At 41.7% G+C, this 12,771-nt stretch overlaps 1 protein-coding gene across 8 annotated transcripts in view; it reads left to right on the plus strand.

Moving 5' to 3' along the window:
- The window catches only part of TNIK (TRAF2 and NCK interacting kinase), a 361,859-nt gene that overhangs the window by 46,834 nt on the left and 302,254 nt on the right, over positions 1-12,771 (plus strand). For all 8 annotated transcript variants that reach the window (XM_089508843.1, XM_089508847.1, XM_089508849.1 and 5 more), the window contains exon 2: positions 11,154-11,219. In XM_089508843.1, coding sequence (XP_089364969.1) covers positions 11,154-11,219 — 66 coding nt within the window. The remainder of the gene's footprint in view (positions 1-11,153; positions 11,220-12,771) is intronic.

Raw genomic sequence — 12,771 nt, forward strand, 5'->3', positions numbered from 1 at the left:
AGGAATCAAAATACAAAACCATTTAATGGACCACTTTAAATTATTCTGAAATGCTTAAATGTGGACCAGTATAGGATAAGCAATGTATAATCTCAGACCAAATAGTCATAGATAATGCAACTCAGGAGTCCACTTAGAGAGATGTACTATATTCTACTCAGAAAAACCTTCCCCTTTCCTCCAGCCTTGCACAAAGCTCATTTTCCAGAAAAGTACTGCACAGTTCACTGCTGCCTTTTCATTTCTAATACCTTTGTTTATTTTTCCCACCACTACCAAGCTCTGAGACCTGAAGTACTGATGGTGAGAGCAGAAGGCAGCACAATTTAACAAACACACACAGCAGATACACACTCGAAATCTAATTGTATGAAGCCAGCTACATCAAAGCAAGCCATTTGCAAGAGCAGGTCGCTGAAAAAGTCAGGTGCTTCTCCAGTGTAATTTTTCCTTATTCAAAACCCTGTGTTTAATGGGACTTGAGCATCAATAGATTTTGGTATCCATGGGAGGTCTTGAAACCAAACCCCAGTGGATACCAAGGGCTCAGTGTATCCTTCTGTATCCATTTCATTGCCATTAGGCTTGAAGAGAGAATGTGTTCCTGAATTTATCCTTTCCCCTTTTCTCCTTCATTTCTTTCCCCCTTAGACCTAGAGACCATATCTCTTAGACCAGGAGCCATAATTATGGAAACCAATTAGAGTGCTTTGGGCACTCTATAAAGACACTATATAAATACAGTGAATGAACCATAAGCTGCACCCTATATAGAGCATGACTTCCTTTATGATAGAAGGTTGAAGGAGACATTGTTGTCTTGATGCATCCATGAAGGGAAGAAGGAGAAAGGACTAATCTGAAGATCAACTGATGAAAGTAGAAACTAGAGTGAAACCCTCTGAGTCTGAAATAATGAACTGAATATTGCAGTCCCAGATTTGCTTGCTCATTATGCACCACTCCAAGACCTGCTGTCCTTGTGAGAGAGATAGTAACGAGACACTAAAAGTCCAAATGCAGCACATAACTTCGGTAATTTTGTATCCCTGATCTTTCAGTTTGCTCTCTGCCTTATGGATTGGAGCTGCAGTTCATTTACTAAGGGCTATTTGGATTTATACTTCTGTATTGTGCATAGTTAAGGAGATTCTGTGCCCAAACTCAGAGAGGAAATCTCACCTCCTGGTTTTTGGTTCTCAAAAGGTGTTTCCATTCTGATGTCTCAGCACTCTTATCACATCACAGCTGCCTGATGAGAAAGTTTCCAAATAATCCAGAACAGGTGTGTTGCTGCAGGTTTGAAAATGTTGTTGTATCATCTGAAAACTAGCACCAAAAGAGTTTATTCTAGTTCTCTTTAACATGGACTGTAACACCAGCTGTATTCCAGAGCCCACTACCCTATTGCAGCCAGTCAGAATATTAATGTATTTGCTCTTACCTCCATAATACTAAAGGCAGTATCTAACCAGTATTATCTATTGTGAGAGCTTAACTGACAGCTTCTCATTTCATGAGGTGTGATTTTGTATATGTAGCATTTTGTTCATTAAAAAGGTGCATAAGATGAATTGATGCAGCTTGTTAATTAAAGTATGCATGAACAGAGGAATCTCTTCCATGGTTAGCTATATTTATCTGAAACTCAGGGTAACAATATTACTTCTTTATATTCTGTGTGGGGTGGGGGTAGGGATGATTTCTAAAGAATCATTCTTCTTCTGAAAGCTGTATTAGTAAAAAGCAGACTGAGCCATTGTTGGCTTAAATGAAGACCAAACTTTCTTTTTCTTTTTAATATTTGTTAATAACTAGCATTTTGTTCCAGTTGCCATGGCTTTACTGAAATAGCAACTGCTAGTGCCAGCAGCAGAGAGAAATGCCATTCACTGGCTTGACAGGGAATGCTAAGCTGCATGGAGTAATTGTGGTTAAAGAAACAGGGATGAAAAAATCAGAGGGAAAGACACACACACAGAGAGAGTATATGCAACACAAGCTCCTTTTAGAAAGATCAGCATTCTGTTCCTAGAAAATGAACAGCCAGGTAGGATCTGAAACAGTTCAGTGTTGCGGGACATGCTTTGCATGCAGAACATCCTAGGTTCAATCCAATATAGTTAGAAGGATCTTGGGTTCTTCAGCAAGGCAAGTAAAGAGCTGGAGAGCTTGGAGATCTGATTGATGTCAATGAATTAATTGGGAGTGATCATGTTCTCTTGGAGTTTGGGGATATATAGACCACCCCAAAGGTGCATTCTGCAGCCACCCCTTTCCTTACTGGGCCGCAGCCGTGGCAACCTCATGCCACAGCCTTGATCTGGCCTCTGTAGGGGGCAAAAAGGAACCACAAAAAGCGGCTTCTTTTTGTGCCCTCCAGAGGGCGCCATAGCAATGGCAGCACAGCTGTAAGGTGTCCCTTCAGAGCTGCATCATCTGGATGCAGTATCGGAGTTGTGCCATGATGCCCTGGGGGCAGAGTTAGGGCGTCCAGCATCAAGACACTGTGACCTAACTCCGCACACATGCCGGTGTAAAGTGCTAGTCTGTACAGGGCCTGAGGTATACAGTGGAAAGGAGAAGCCAGGCATAGTCAGACATGCATTCTAGACTTTAGGAGAGCTGATTTAATAAACTGAGGCCTGTTACAGACTGCCAGAATAAAGCTGCTTTGGGTCTCTTTGGAGGTATGCTGTTTAAATGATGCATGGATCCTAAGAATCCGGAAGCTGCACCAAAGCTGCACTCCAGTGCTTAGGAATGGAGTGTGGCTTTGGCGCGACCTCCGGACTCATAGGACCCATGCATCATTTAAACAGCATACCTCCAAAGAGACCCGAAGCAGCTTTATTTTGGCAGTCTGTAACAGGCCTTACTGGGGGTGATCCCATGGTCAGGAATAATAAAGGAGAAGGGAGTTCAGGATAGATGGGAGTTTCTTAAAAGGGAGATACTGAAGGCACAGTCTCAAACTGTTCCAACAAGGAGGAAAATGGGAGGTGTCTCGAGAAACCAGGTTGGATGACTAAAGAACTTTCAACTGAACTAGGTTTTAAACGGGAGATGTATAAGAAATGGAAAAAAGGGGACATCACATAAGAGAAATTCAAACAAATAGCTAGCTCAGGTAGGGTAAAGTCAGGAAAGCTAAAGCATAGAATGACCTCAGGTCTGGGTATGTCCATAACAAAAGGAAGAAGAAGGAAATTGCAGGGCCACTGTTTGCAGAAGATGGAGAAATTCTAACAGGGGACAGAGAAAAGGCCAAACTACTCAACACCTTCTTTGTCCCAGTCTTCTCACAAAAGGAAAAGGGTGCTCAACCTGAGGAAAACGGATCAGAGGACATAATAGGAGAAATGCAGCACAGAATAATTAAAGGGGTAGCACAGGAATACCTGGTTAATCTAAATGAATTTAAGTCTCCAGGACCAAGGATATTGAAAGAACTGGCAAAATCTCAGAGCCACTGGCAATAATCTTTGAGAACTGGAGAACAGCAAACATTGTCCCCATCTTCAAAAATTGGGGGAAAGAGGATCCCAACAATTATTGTCCAGTTAGTCTGACATCAATACCAGGAAAGATTCTAGAGCAGATCATTAAACAGAGGGTCTGTGAACATTTAAAAGGGAATGCCATAATCACTAAAAGTCAAACATGGGTTTCAGAAAAACAAACTAATCTGATCTCTCTCTCTCTCTCTCCCTCTCCCTCGCTCCCTCTCCCTCTCCCTCCCCCCCCCCCCTTTTTGATAAAATTACCAGCTTGGTAGATGAAAGGTATGCGGTAGACATAGCATATCTTGATTTCAGTAAGACATTTCACAATGTCCCCCATGATATTCTTGCAAACAAGCTAGTAAAATGTGGGCTAGACAATACAACTGTTAGGTGGATTAGTAATTGGTTGACCGACCGAAGACAAAGGATTCTCAACAATGGATCCTTTTCATTGTGGAGTTTATCAATGACTTGGATGACAGAATTTGCAGATGGCATCAAATTAGGCGGAACAGCTAATACACCAGAGGACAGAATGAACATTCAAAATTACCTTAATAGATTAGAAAGCTAGGTCAAAGCTAACAAAATGAATTTCAACAAGGAGAAATGTAAGGTACTACATTTAGGGTAAAAAAATGGAATTGTGTAGATACAGGACTGAGGACAGCTGGCTTAACAATACTACAATACTACATGTGAAAGGTATCTAGGAGTCCTAGTAGACCACAAAATGGTGAAGAGCAGGATACCATGCCTTATGAAAGGAGACTTAGGGAGCTGGGTATATTTAGCCTGGAGAAGAGATGGTTAAGAGGTGATATGATAACTCTGTTTAAATATTTGAACAGGTGTCATATTGAGGATGAACCAAGCTTGTTTTCTGCTGCCACAGAGAATAGGGGACAGAACAATGGATGCAAACTGCAGGAAAAGAGATTCCACCTAAACATCAGGAAGAATGTCCTGACAGTAACAGCTGTTCAACAGTGGAACATGCTCCCTCGGAGTGAGGTGGAGTCTCCTTATTTGGATGTTTTTAAACAGAGGCTGATGGCCATCTGTTGAGGATGAGTTCCTGCATGGCAGGGGGGTTGGACTGGATGGCCCTTGTGGTCTCTTCCAACTCTATGATTCTATTCTATGAGTATAAAATACTGAGCTGCTCAGGCCAATGAGTATATGTGGAAACGCTGTCATCTTGAACCAGAATGGAAGTATCTTGATAACTGCTTCTGATCATACATCAAAATGGATAGTTCTAATCGCAGAGCAAAAAGTGAATGCTGGTCTGCAAAAGTGTGTAGGTGTTCTTGGACATTTACTAACAAAAATGACTACGTGGGGACAGCTCTGTGCTATTTTTTTCACACTCGTCTGCTCCTTCCTTCCTGTGGGCAGATGATACATGTGAATGGTAAAATGAAGACTTGAAGGTGGTAAATCTGCTAAGATCATAAGAAGAAACATCTGGATAAGACTAAAAGTTGTCTAGTCCAACATTCTGTTTATTCATTGGATAACTAGTTATTTCCCAGTTCACTCTGGGAAGCTCACCAGCATCAGTGCAACGCCATGTTCATTGTTCTTCAGGGGTTAATTTGAAATTTGACATCAAACTTATTCTTCCTGAGCCCTGGGTGTGTCAAACTTTTTATTAGGTGGATGTACAGTAGATGGGGTGTGTACACTGACAAATGGAGGATGGCTGTGGCATGGACTGCATATCCTCTTTTTTGTGTGTATGCTTGTCACAGGTTTTGTAGTCATGTACTTTAAGGCAATCAGATACAGGAATTTGTGTAACCAGAAGATACAGAATACTGAGAGTAGTACCCAGCTTGTGCTATAGAAAAGAATATACTTGCATAATTACACATATCTCCCTACCACCCTGTGCTGACTCTATTTTCTCTCTTGTCAGGATGTGCTGGATCCCCCCCACCCCCCGCTTCCAGGACCAGCAAAGCCTGAAAACACAGTTTCCATTGTGCATCAAACCTTCAATGATAAGAACAGGGTGGACTGGCTCTTAGCAACAGCATCCTGTGCTGATCCATATTTAGAAAGAGAGCCATTTCACTCCTGTATGCTTCAGCCAATGAATTTTTAACTTCCCTTCTAAAGATCTTGTTGCTTATGGGAAACTATTATCTGATTCTTGGTATTAGTGGCAAATGAAAACATTTGTTTGGCAAAAAAGTTCATTAAAATTAATGTTTAAAAACCCTACTTCGTTTCATGTAGCTGGGTAAGTCAGAACTTCACAATCAATAGCTGTTACTTTTTTAAAAAAGCCAAAAAACCAAATGTTTGTTCTGTATTCCATCTCTCTGCCAATAGGGAACCTGCTGTTCTTCTAGCACAAAGTACCTTTCAGGTTATAGAAACATCCCACATCTTTGGCCATGTTGAGCTGTTAGCTTATGTGTGAGTGTTTTTGGATCCAGCTGTGCTCTACATCCTCCTTGGCTCTGGGGTAGCTTTCCAGCTGGGAGGCCCTTAATGCCTTTTGTAATGAGGGTTTCAGTCCAACCTCTTCCTGGAAACACTTTTTTAGTTTATAGTTTTGCAAAAGCCAACATGTTTTAAAAATGTTTCTGGTGTTCCTTGCTGTGCAAGTAATATAGTAGTGTTTGGCACTATGGCTTCTTTGGGCAGGGAGCTAAAGATAATGCCTTGCTGTTTTTGTTGTTAACTGCCCTTGAGTTGATCCTGACTCATGGCGATACTGTGGATGAGACATCTCTAAGACCCCCTGTTCCCCACTGCTCTGCTTAATTCCTGCAACCCCATAAAATCTGTGACCTCCTTAATAGAATCTTTCCGTCTAGCATGTGGCCTTCCTTTCTTCCTACTCCCCCCTCCACCTTTCCCAGCATTATTTCCAATGAGTCCTTCCTTCTCATTATGTCTCTGAAGTACAACAGCCTCAGTTTGGTCACTTTGGCTTCCAGGCTCTAGGACCCATTTGTTTGTCCTTTTAGATGTCCGTGTGTTTCTAGGCACTCTTTTCCAGCACCACATCTCAAATGAATTTACAGTTGTCCCTTCCCTTAGGCGGGGGATCCTTTCAGGCCCCCCCAGCATAAGGGGGAAAATGCGGGTGCTCAAGCCCCATTCAACTTAATGGGGCTCGTGCCTGTGGTGGTGCAGCGGCAGCACGTGGGGTGCACACCACGAGAGCGCATGGCATTGTTTTCTTCCGGTGTGCATCTCCCTTCCTTCTGGCGTGCACCTCCCTTCCTTCTGGCGCGGCTTTTCTTCTTCTCACCTTTCTTAACTGTCCAGCTCTCACATCCATACTTGGTAATAGGGAACACGATGGCTTCTAACATTTGTGCTCAGTTGTATATCTTTGCATTTTAGGATCTTTTCTAGTTCTTTCCTAGCCGCCCTTTCCATTCTTCTGCTGATTTCCTGACTACAGTCCCCATTTCTATCAGTTTGATTCCACGTATGGGAATTCTTTTACTATTTCTATTTCTTCATTGTCTAGGTTAAACTTGTGAAGGCCTTTGGTGGTAATTATTTTTGTTTTCTTTATGTTCAGCATTAAGCCTGCCTTTGCACTTTCTTCCTTGATCTTCCTTAGTAGGTGTTCCAGGTCTGTGAGGTTTTCTGCTAGTATTATGGTGTCATCTGCATATCTTAGGTTGTTGATATTCCTTCCTCCTATTTTCACTCTTCCTTTTTTGTGTCCAAGCCTGCTTTTCTTGAAATATGCTCTGCATACAAGTTGAACAGATAGGGTGAAAGGATGCAGCCTTGTCTAACCCCTTAGACATTTGGGAATGATTGTTTCTCCGTTTTCTGTTCTGACAGTAGCCTCTTGTCCTGAGTACTAATTCCTCATCAGGACTATCGATGTGGTGGCACTCCCATGTCTTTAAGGGCATTCCATAGCCTTTCATGATATATGCAGTCAAAGGCTTTGATATAGTCTATAAAGCACACACTGATTTTCTTTTGGAATTCCATGGTGTGCTCCATTAGCCATAGTATTTTTGCAGTGTGGTCCCTTGTGCCTCTTCCTTTCCTGAACCCCGCTTGAACCTCTGGGATTTCTCTCTCCATGTATGGTTGGAGTCTATGTTGCAAAATTTTGAGCATGATTTTGCTTGCATGGGAGATAAGTGTTATGGTCCTATAGTAGCTGCAGTCTCTTGTGTATCCTTTTTTGTGCATGGGGATTTATATTGATCGCCTCCAATCTGTTGACTATTGTTTTGTTTTCCATATCTGTTGACATATGTTGGTTAGCACTAGAGTTGACTCTGTCAATGTGGATTGCAGCAGTTCAATATCATCTCTCTCTGGTGATTTGTTTTTCGCTATTTCTCTTATGGCAGTTTGCACCTCACTTTTTAGAATTAGGGGTTCATCTTCATATGGCTCTTCATTCCATGTGTCCTTCATTTTGTCATCTCTTTTGTATATTTTTTCTGTATATTGCATCCAACATCTTTTTATTTCCTCCTGGTCTTGAATTATGTTATTTTTATTGTCACACAGCGTCCTAGTCCTTGGTTTGAATTTTCCTTTAATTTCCCAGATCTTATGAAATAGATCTCTTGTTTTTTCCATTTTGTTGTTCTCTTCTTTTTCTCTATATTGGTCATTGTAGTAAATTTCTTTATATTTCTGCACAAGCCTTTGTACTGTTGCATTCATAAGTCTTAGTTTGTTCCTATCTCCTTTTTGTTTTTCTTTTCTTCTCTTTATTGCTTGTAGTGCTGTATGTAGCCACAAGTGAATGTTGGCTGTGTCCAAGGGACCCAGGATAGTGAGGATCTACTTTTGTACTAGAACTGTGAGATTCCCCAAGCAAAGCTAATGGCAAAAAGCAAAACACATGGGTAAAATGAACAGCAGAATGCTGTGCAGCTTTTAATAGGAGAAAGGCTGTGTTACTGAGCCAACAGGAATCCTCTAGAAGCACAGATGGGACAAAACTGAAGACCATCCAGAGCAGAGCATAAAAGCTTACCTGTTTTATGTTGCCACAACAGAGATAAACATGCACATAAAGCAGGGGAACAAAGTGCTCAGGAATTTGTTTTCAGTATCAGAATTGAGTTCAGAGTGTACCACACGTACAAAAACAGCCCTGTTGAAACACTGTTAATTAAGTTTGTGTGTATATTGCCTTTTGTTTTTGCTGCTCATTAAAAAATTGGGAATCTGGAAGCCATGCTTATTTATTAGAAATTAGCCATAGCTCTACCAGCAGATCATGCCCACTCATCTTCTAGGGCCCTTGATTTATGTGAGCTTTAGTGATAAGGCCTGATCAGTACTCCTTGTGATTGAGTCTGTGTTGTAGGGATTTTGTTACAAAACACACTGCAGAAATAATCCAGTTTGAGACTGCTTTAACTGTCCTGGCTCAATGCTAGGGGATTCTGGGAACTGCAGTTTTGTGAGACATTTAGCCTTCTCTGTCAGAGAGCTCTGGTGCCACCACAAACTACAGTTCCAGGATTCCCTAGCACTGAGGCAGGGCAGTTAAAGCAGTCTAAAACTGGATTATTTCTGCGTGTTTTGGACCTTTGACCACTCATTCAAGTTCCGTGGTAAATGCTGAGCAAGAGTTCCTTTTTTATTGTAGAAATCATTCTCTGAAAGTAGAAAGTTGTGAAAACCACAACCAGTGTTAGGGTTGCACATGATGCCAGCCATTTGGTGGAGTGATTAAAGGGGTGATGAAAAGGCAGCAATTCAGGACTGTATTTGTGTTACCAACCAAGGGGAGTGCTGCTTGTGAGATTATTTTGATGGCTAAAGTGTCAAAATAAATTGACCCTGTAGTGTGTGTAGTTTGACTTTATGTGTGGGGGAGATCACAATTACTGTTCTCTCTCAGACAGCAAAATGTCTTAGGTCAGCCCTGCTTGTACTTGCAACCATCTTTTGAACCACGCTTGTGCAGAACTAGATTATGTGATAATGTAGTTTTCTTTCTACGTCCTTCCCATCTCATGATATTTTATGATCACACTATCCCTTTATATAGTGACAGGAGTACCTCTGGATATTGCTGGAGGATGTTGCTGGAATCAAACTCCCACCAGCCATTGTCAGCCTTGGCTTGTTCATAGAAATGATGGGAGCAGGATTTCCTGGTCAGGACTATCCTGTGCTTTGAGATTTAAGAACAGAATGTGAGATCTAAGGACAGAAACTCATGGTATCACAGGAGATGGACCCTGGTTATATTATAAGGAAGATAGTATAAGGAGATGTCATACAGCATGGTACTTTAAGCTTCAACTTCAGTTTTATAGATCATGCCATTCAGATATTTAAAAAGTCTTAATAAGTGAGAAAAGTGTACAGTATACATGCCCATTTTTTCCAGGCAACACATTCACCCTGAGATTCCTCCACCTTACTCTGAGAACTGAACTACTCCCTGAGATCTGAGAATCCTAGATAGTTCAACAATATGGAAGGCCACAGATTTCCTGTTTTTGCTTAATCTCCTAAACATCAGGCCCTGGTGATTTATTTTTCTTTGGAAGCCAGTTGGTACTCCTGAAACTGTTAATAGCCCTCACTTACAAAGCACGTGCTTCACTGCATACCTTCTTTTATGGAGGGGTTGGTCACTGTGGAGGGCTGAAGGAAGGAAGGAAGGAAGGAAGGAAGGAAGGAAGGAAGGACCATCCCCTCCACTGTACCAGCTCCCATGCAGACAAAAATTGCTCCCAAATGCCCCCTAACTCCTTCTAGGTGACAACAGGAATTCTTGCTGTCTTTTTGGGCCATCCTGAGCCATTAACAAGAAGCGAATAAGTAACTTCTTGTTCACTTCTTCTTCCACAAAAGGCCTCTCCTTGGGCCAGCCCCTCCCCAAAAGAATGGAGATTCCTTCATATCCTCTAATGAGCATTTTGGATCAAAATATTGTTTTGGAAAACTTTGCATTTTCAACCTCTTTGCAGACCCAGGGGGGCTCCAGACATGGTGGAAATGCCCCCCACATCTCATAGGTCATTCTGGAGCATTTGTTTCACCCTGGAGGCCCTGGGAGGCACAAAAACAGTCCTGGGGGCCACATGAGTCCCACATACCACAGGTTGCCTATCCCAGTTTAAAGACATAGGTCCAAAACACACTGAAGAAATAATCCAGTTTGAGATCACTTTAACTGCCCTGGCTCAGTGTTAGATAATTCTGGGAACTGTAGTTTTGTGAGACATTCAGCCTTTTCTGTCAGAGAGCCCTGGTGCCACAATAAACTATAATTCCCAGGTTTCCCTAGCACCGAGCCAGGGCAGTTAAATCAGTCTCAAACTGGGTTATTTCTGCAGTGTGTTTTGAATCTTTGACTAGTCATCCAAATTCCTAATTGCTTTCTAAATGGGGAAACATTTTTTTTTGGGTGCTGTGCCACTAATAGCAGTGATGGGGTTGGTCCCTGGGGTTTGAGTTGAGGCTAACAGTGCAGACTCTAGAGCAGCAATTCTCAGATTTTGGTCCTCCAGATATTTTGGACTTCGGCTTCCAGAATCCCTAACCATTTTTCAGGCTGGCTGGGTTTCCCCTGATTAGATGGGTTTAACAAAGTTTATGTGTAGCAATTTTAAAATTAACCAATGCTGGAAATCTCTAATTCTCTTGGTCTCTCTCTCTTTATTCCAGGATCCTGCAGGCATCTTTGAATTGGTTGAACTTGTTGGCAATGGAACCTATGGACAAGTCTATAAAGTAAGCCTTTTGTATTTCCTGATACATGAGCTTACATGCTAAAACATTCCTTTCTTATCTGTCTTCACTAGTTTTTGGTTGCAGAATTGTTTTAAAAAATTAACTTCTGGGTTTTCTTTCCTTTTTGCTGGTATCTGTTTCAAAAATATACAATTGTGAAACAGAACGTTCAACAACAGAATGTTGTTGTACCAGTCTGTGTTTCCTGTAATCATTTCTGGAGGCTTTTTGCATTAATGTATAAACATATTATAAGATGAAAAGACATGTCTGCCAGGCTGATGCAGAATGTTTTGGCTAGTTCGTGGTGTGATAGTTAAGTCTGAGAGATTACAACAGGAGAACAGTGCATGTCTTGAAAAGTTAGACAGTTGCCAAAGATTAATAAGTAGGGTTTCTCCCACATGTGTCCTTCAGTTTCTCCCATGCTCTCACTAGCTGTGAGGCAAAAATGAGTCACTGTTGGTTATTAGGCAGAGTTGGCTTCTTATTTGGCAATTCTGATGGCAAATTGTAGTTCTAATGGCTATACACTGAAAGGCATGGCCTGTCCTCATTGTGGCCATTGTCTTTACAGAGAGCAGCCTTTTATTTGAAGGGCTGTTAGGAGAACGTTCTATCTGAAAGCATCTTCTGTTTCAGGGATGGGTAGCTTGTCGACCTGCAGCTGTTACTGGACTGTAACTGCCATCCACCTTAGGTTTTAGCTAATGCTGACAGGAGCTGAATTCCCCCAAAATCACAAATCACACTAAAACAAAAGGAAAGGTCCCAGGTTCCAGAAGCCATTGCAAAGGAGGACCATATGTAACAGCAAAGGCACAGAACAAATACAAATGAGGAAAGTGAGTCTTAGAGCCTGAACAGACAGGCCAAAATAAAGCTGCTTTGGGCCATTTTGGAGGTATGCTTTTTCAATGCTGCATGTGTCCTAAGAGGCCGGAAGCTGCGCCAAAGCCATGTTCCAGTCATAAGGACTGGAGCGCAGCTTTGGCGCAGCTTCTGGCCACTTAAGATGTATGTGTCATTTAAACAGCATACCTCCAAAGTGACCTGAAGCAGTTTTATTTTGGCCTGTCTGTTTAGGCCCATACATTCAAAAACAGAAGCATAATGAAAATATTAATTTGGTAATCAAATTTTTGATTGTCATATATTAGAAAGTAAGCATGGGTATATTTTCAATAATTATGTCATCTGTTCCAAAAGTCATGTTAAGTCATGTATTCATGAAGCATATACAGTCGCCCCTCCTAATGCGCGGATCTGGGATCCGCGTCTTGAATACTCATGGAAGGGCAACCTCTATTGTTTCCAATGGGGTACAACCCTGCGGCGTGTGCCCGGTACACACTTACAAGCACACGTCCTATTCAAGCCCATGTGACTTGGATATGCGCAAGCCATTTTCGCGCGCAGGGGGGCAGGTTCCGGAATGGATCGCCTGCAAAAACGGAGGGCCAACTGTACATATAATAAATGCTATAACAATATGTAACATATATAATAAGTTTATATTTGTATGACTGTTTTAATATATTTACCTTTATTT

Source organism: Sceloporus occidentalis, unplaced genomic scaffold (genome assembly GCF_023333645.1).
Source record: "Sceloporus occidentalis isolate IW3139 unplaced genomic scaffold, rSceOcc1.0.p SCAF_2, whole genome shotgun sequence".
NCBI lineage: Eukaryota > Metazoa > Chordata > Lepidosauria > Squamata > Phrynosomatidae > Sceloporus > Sceloporus occidentalis.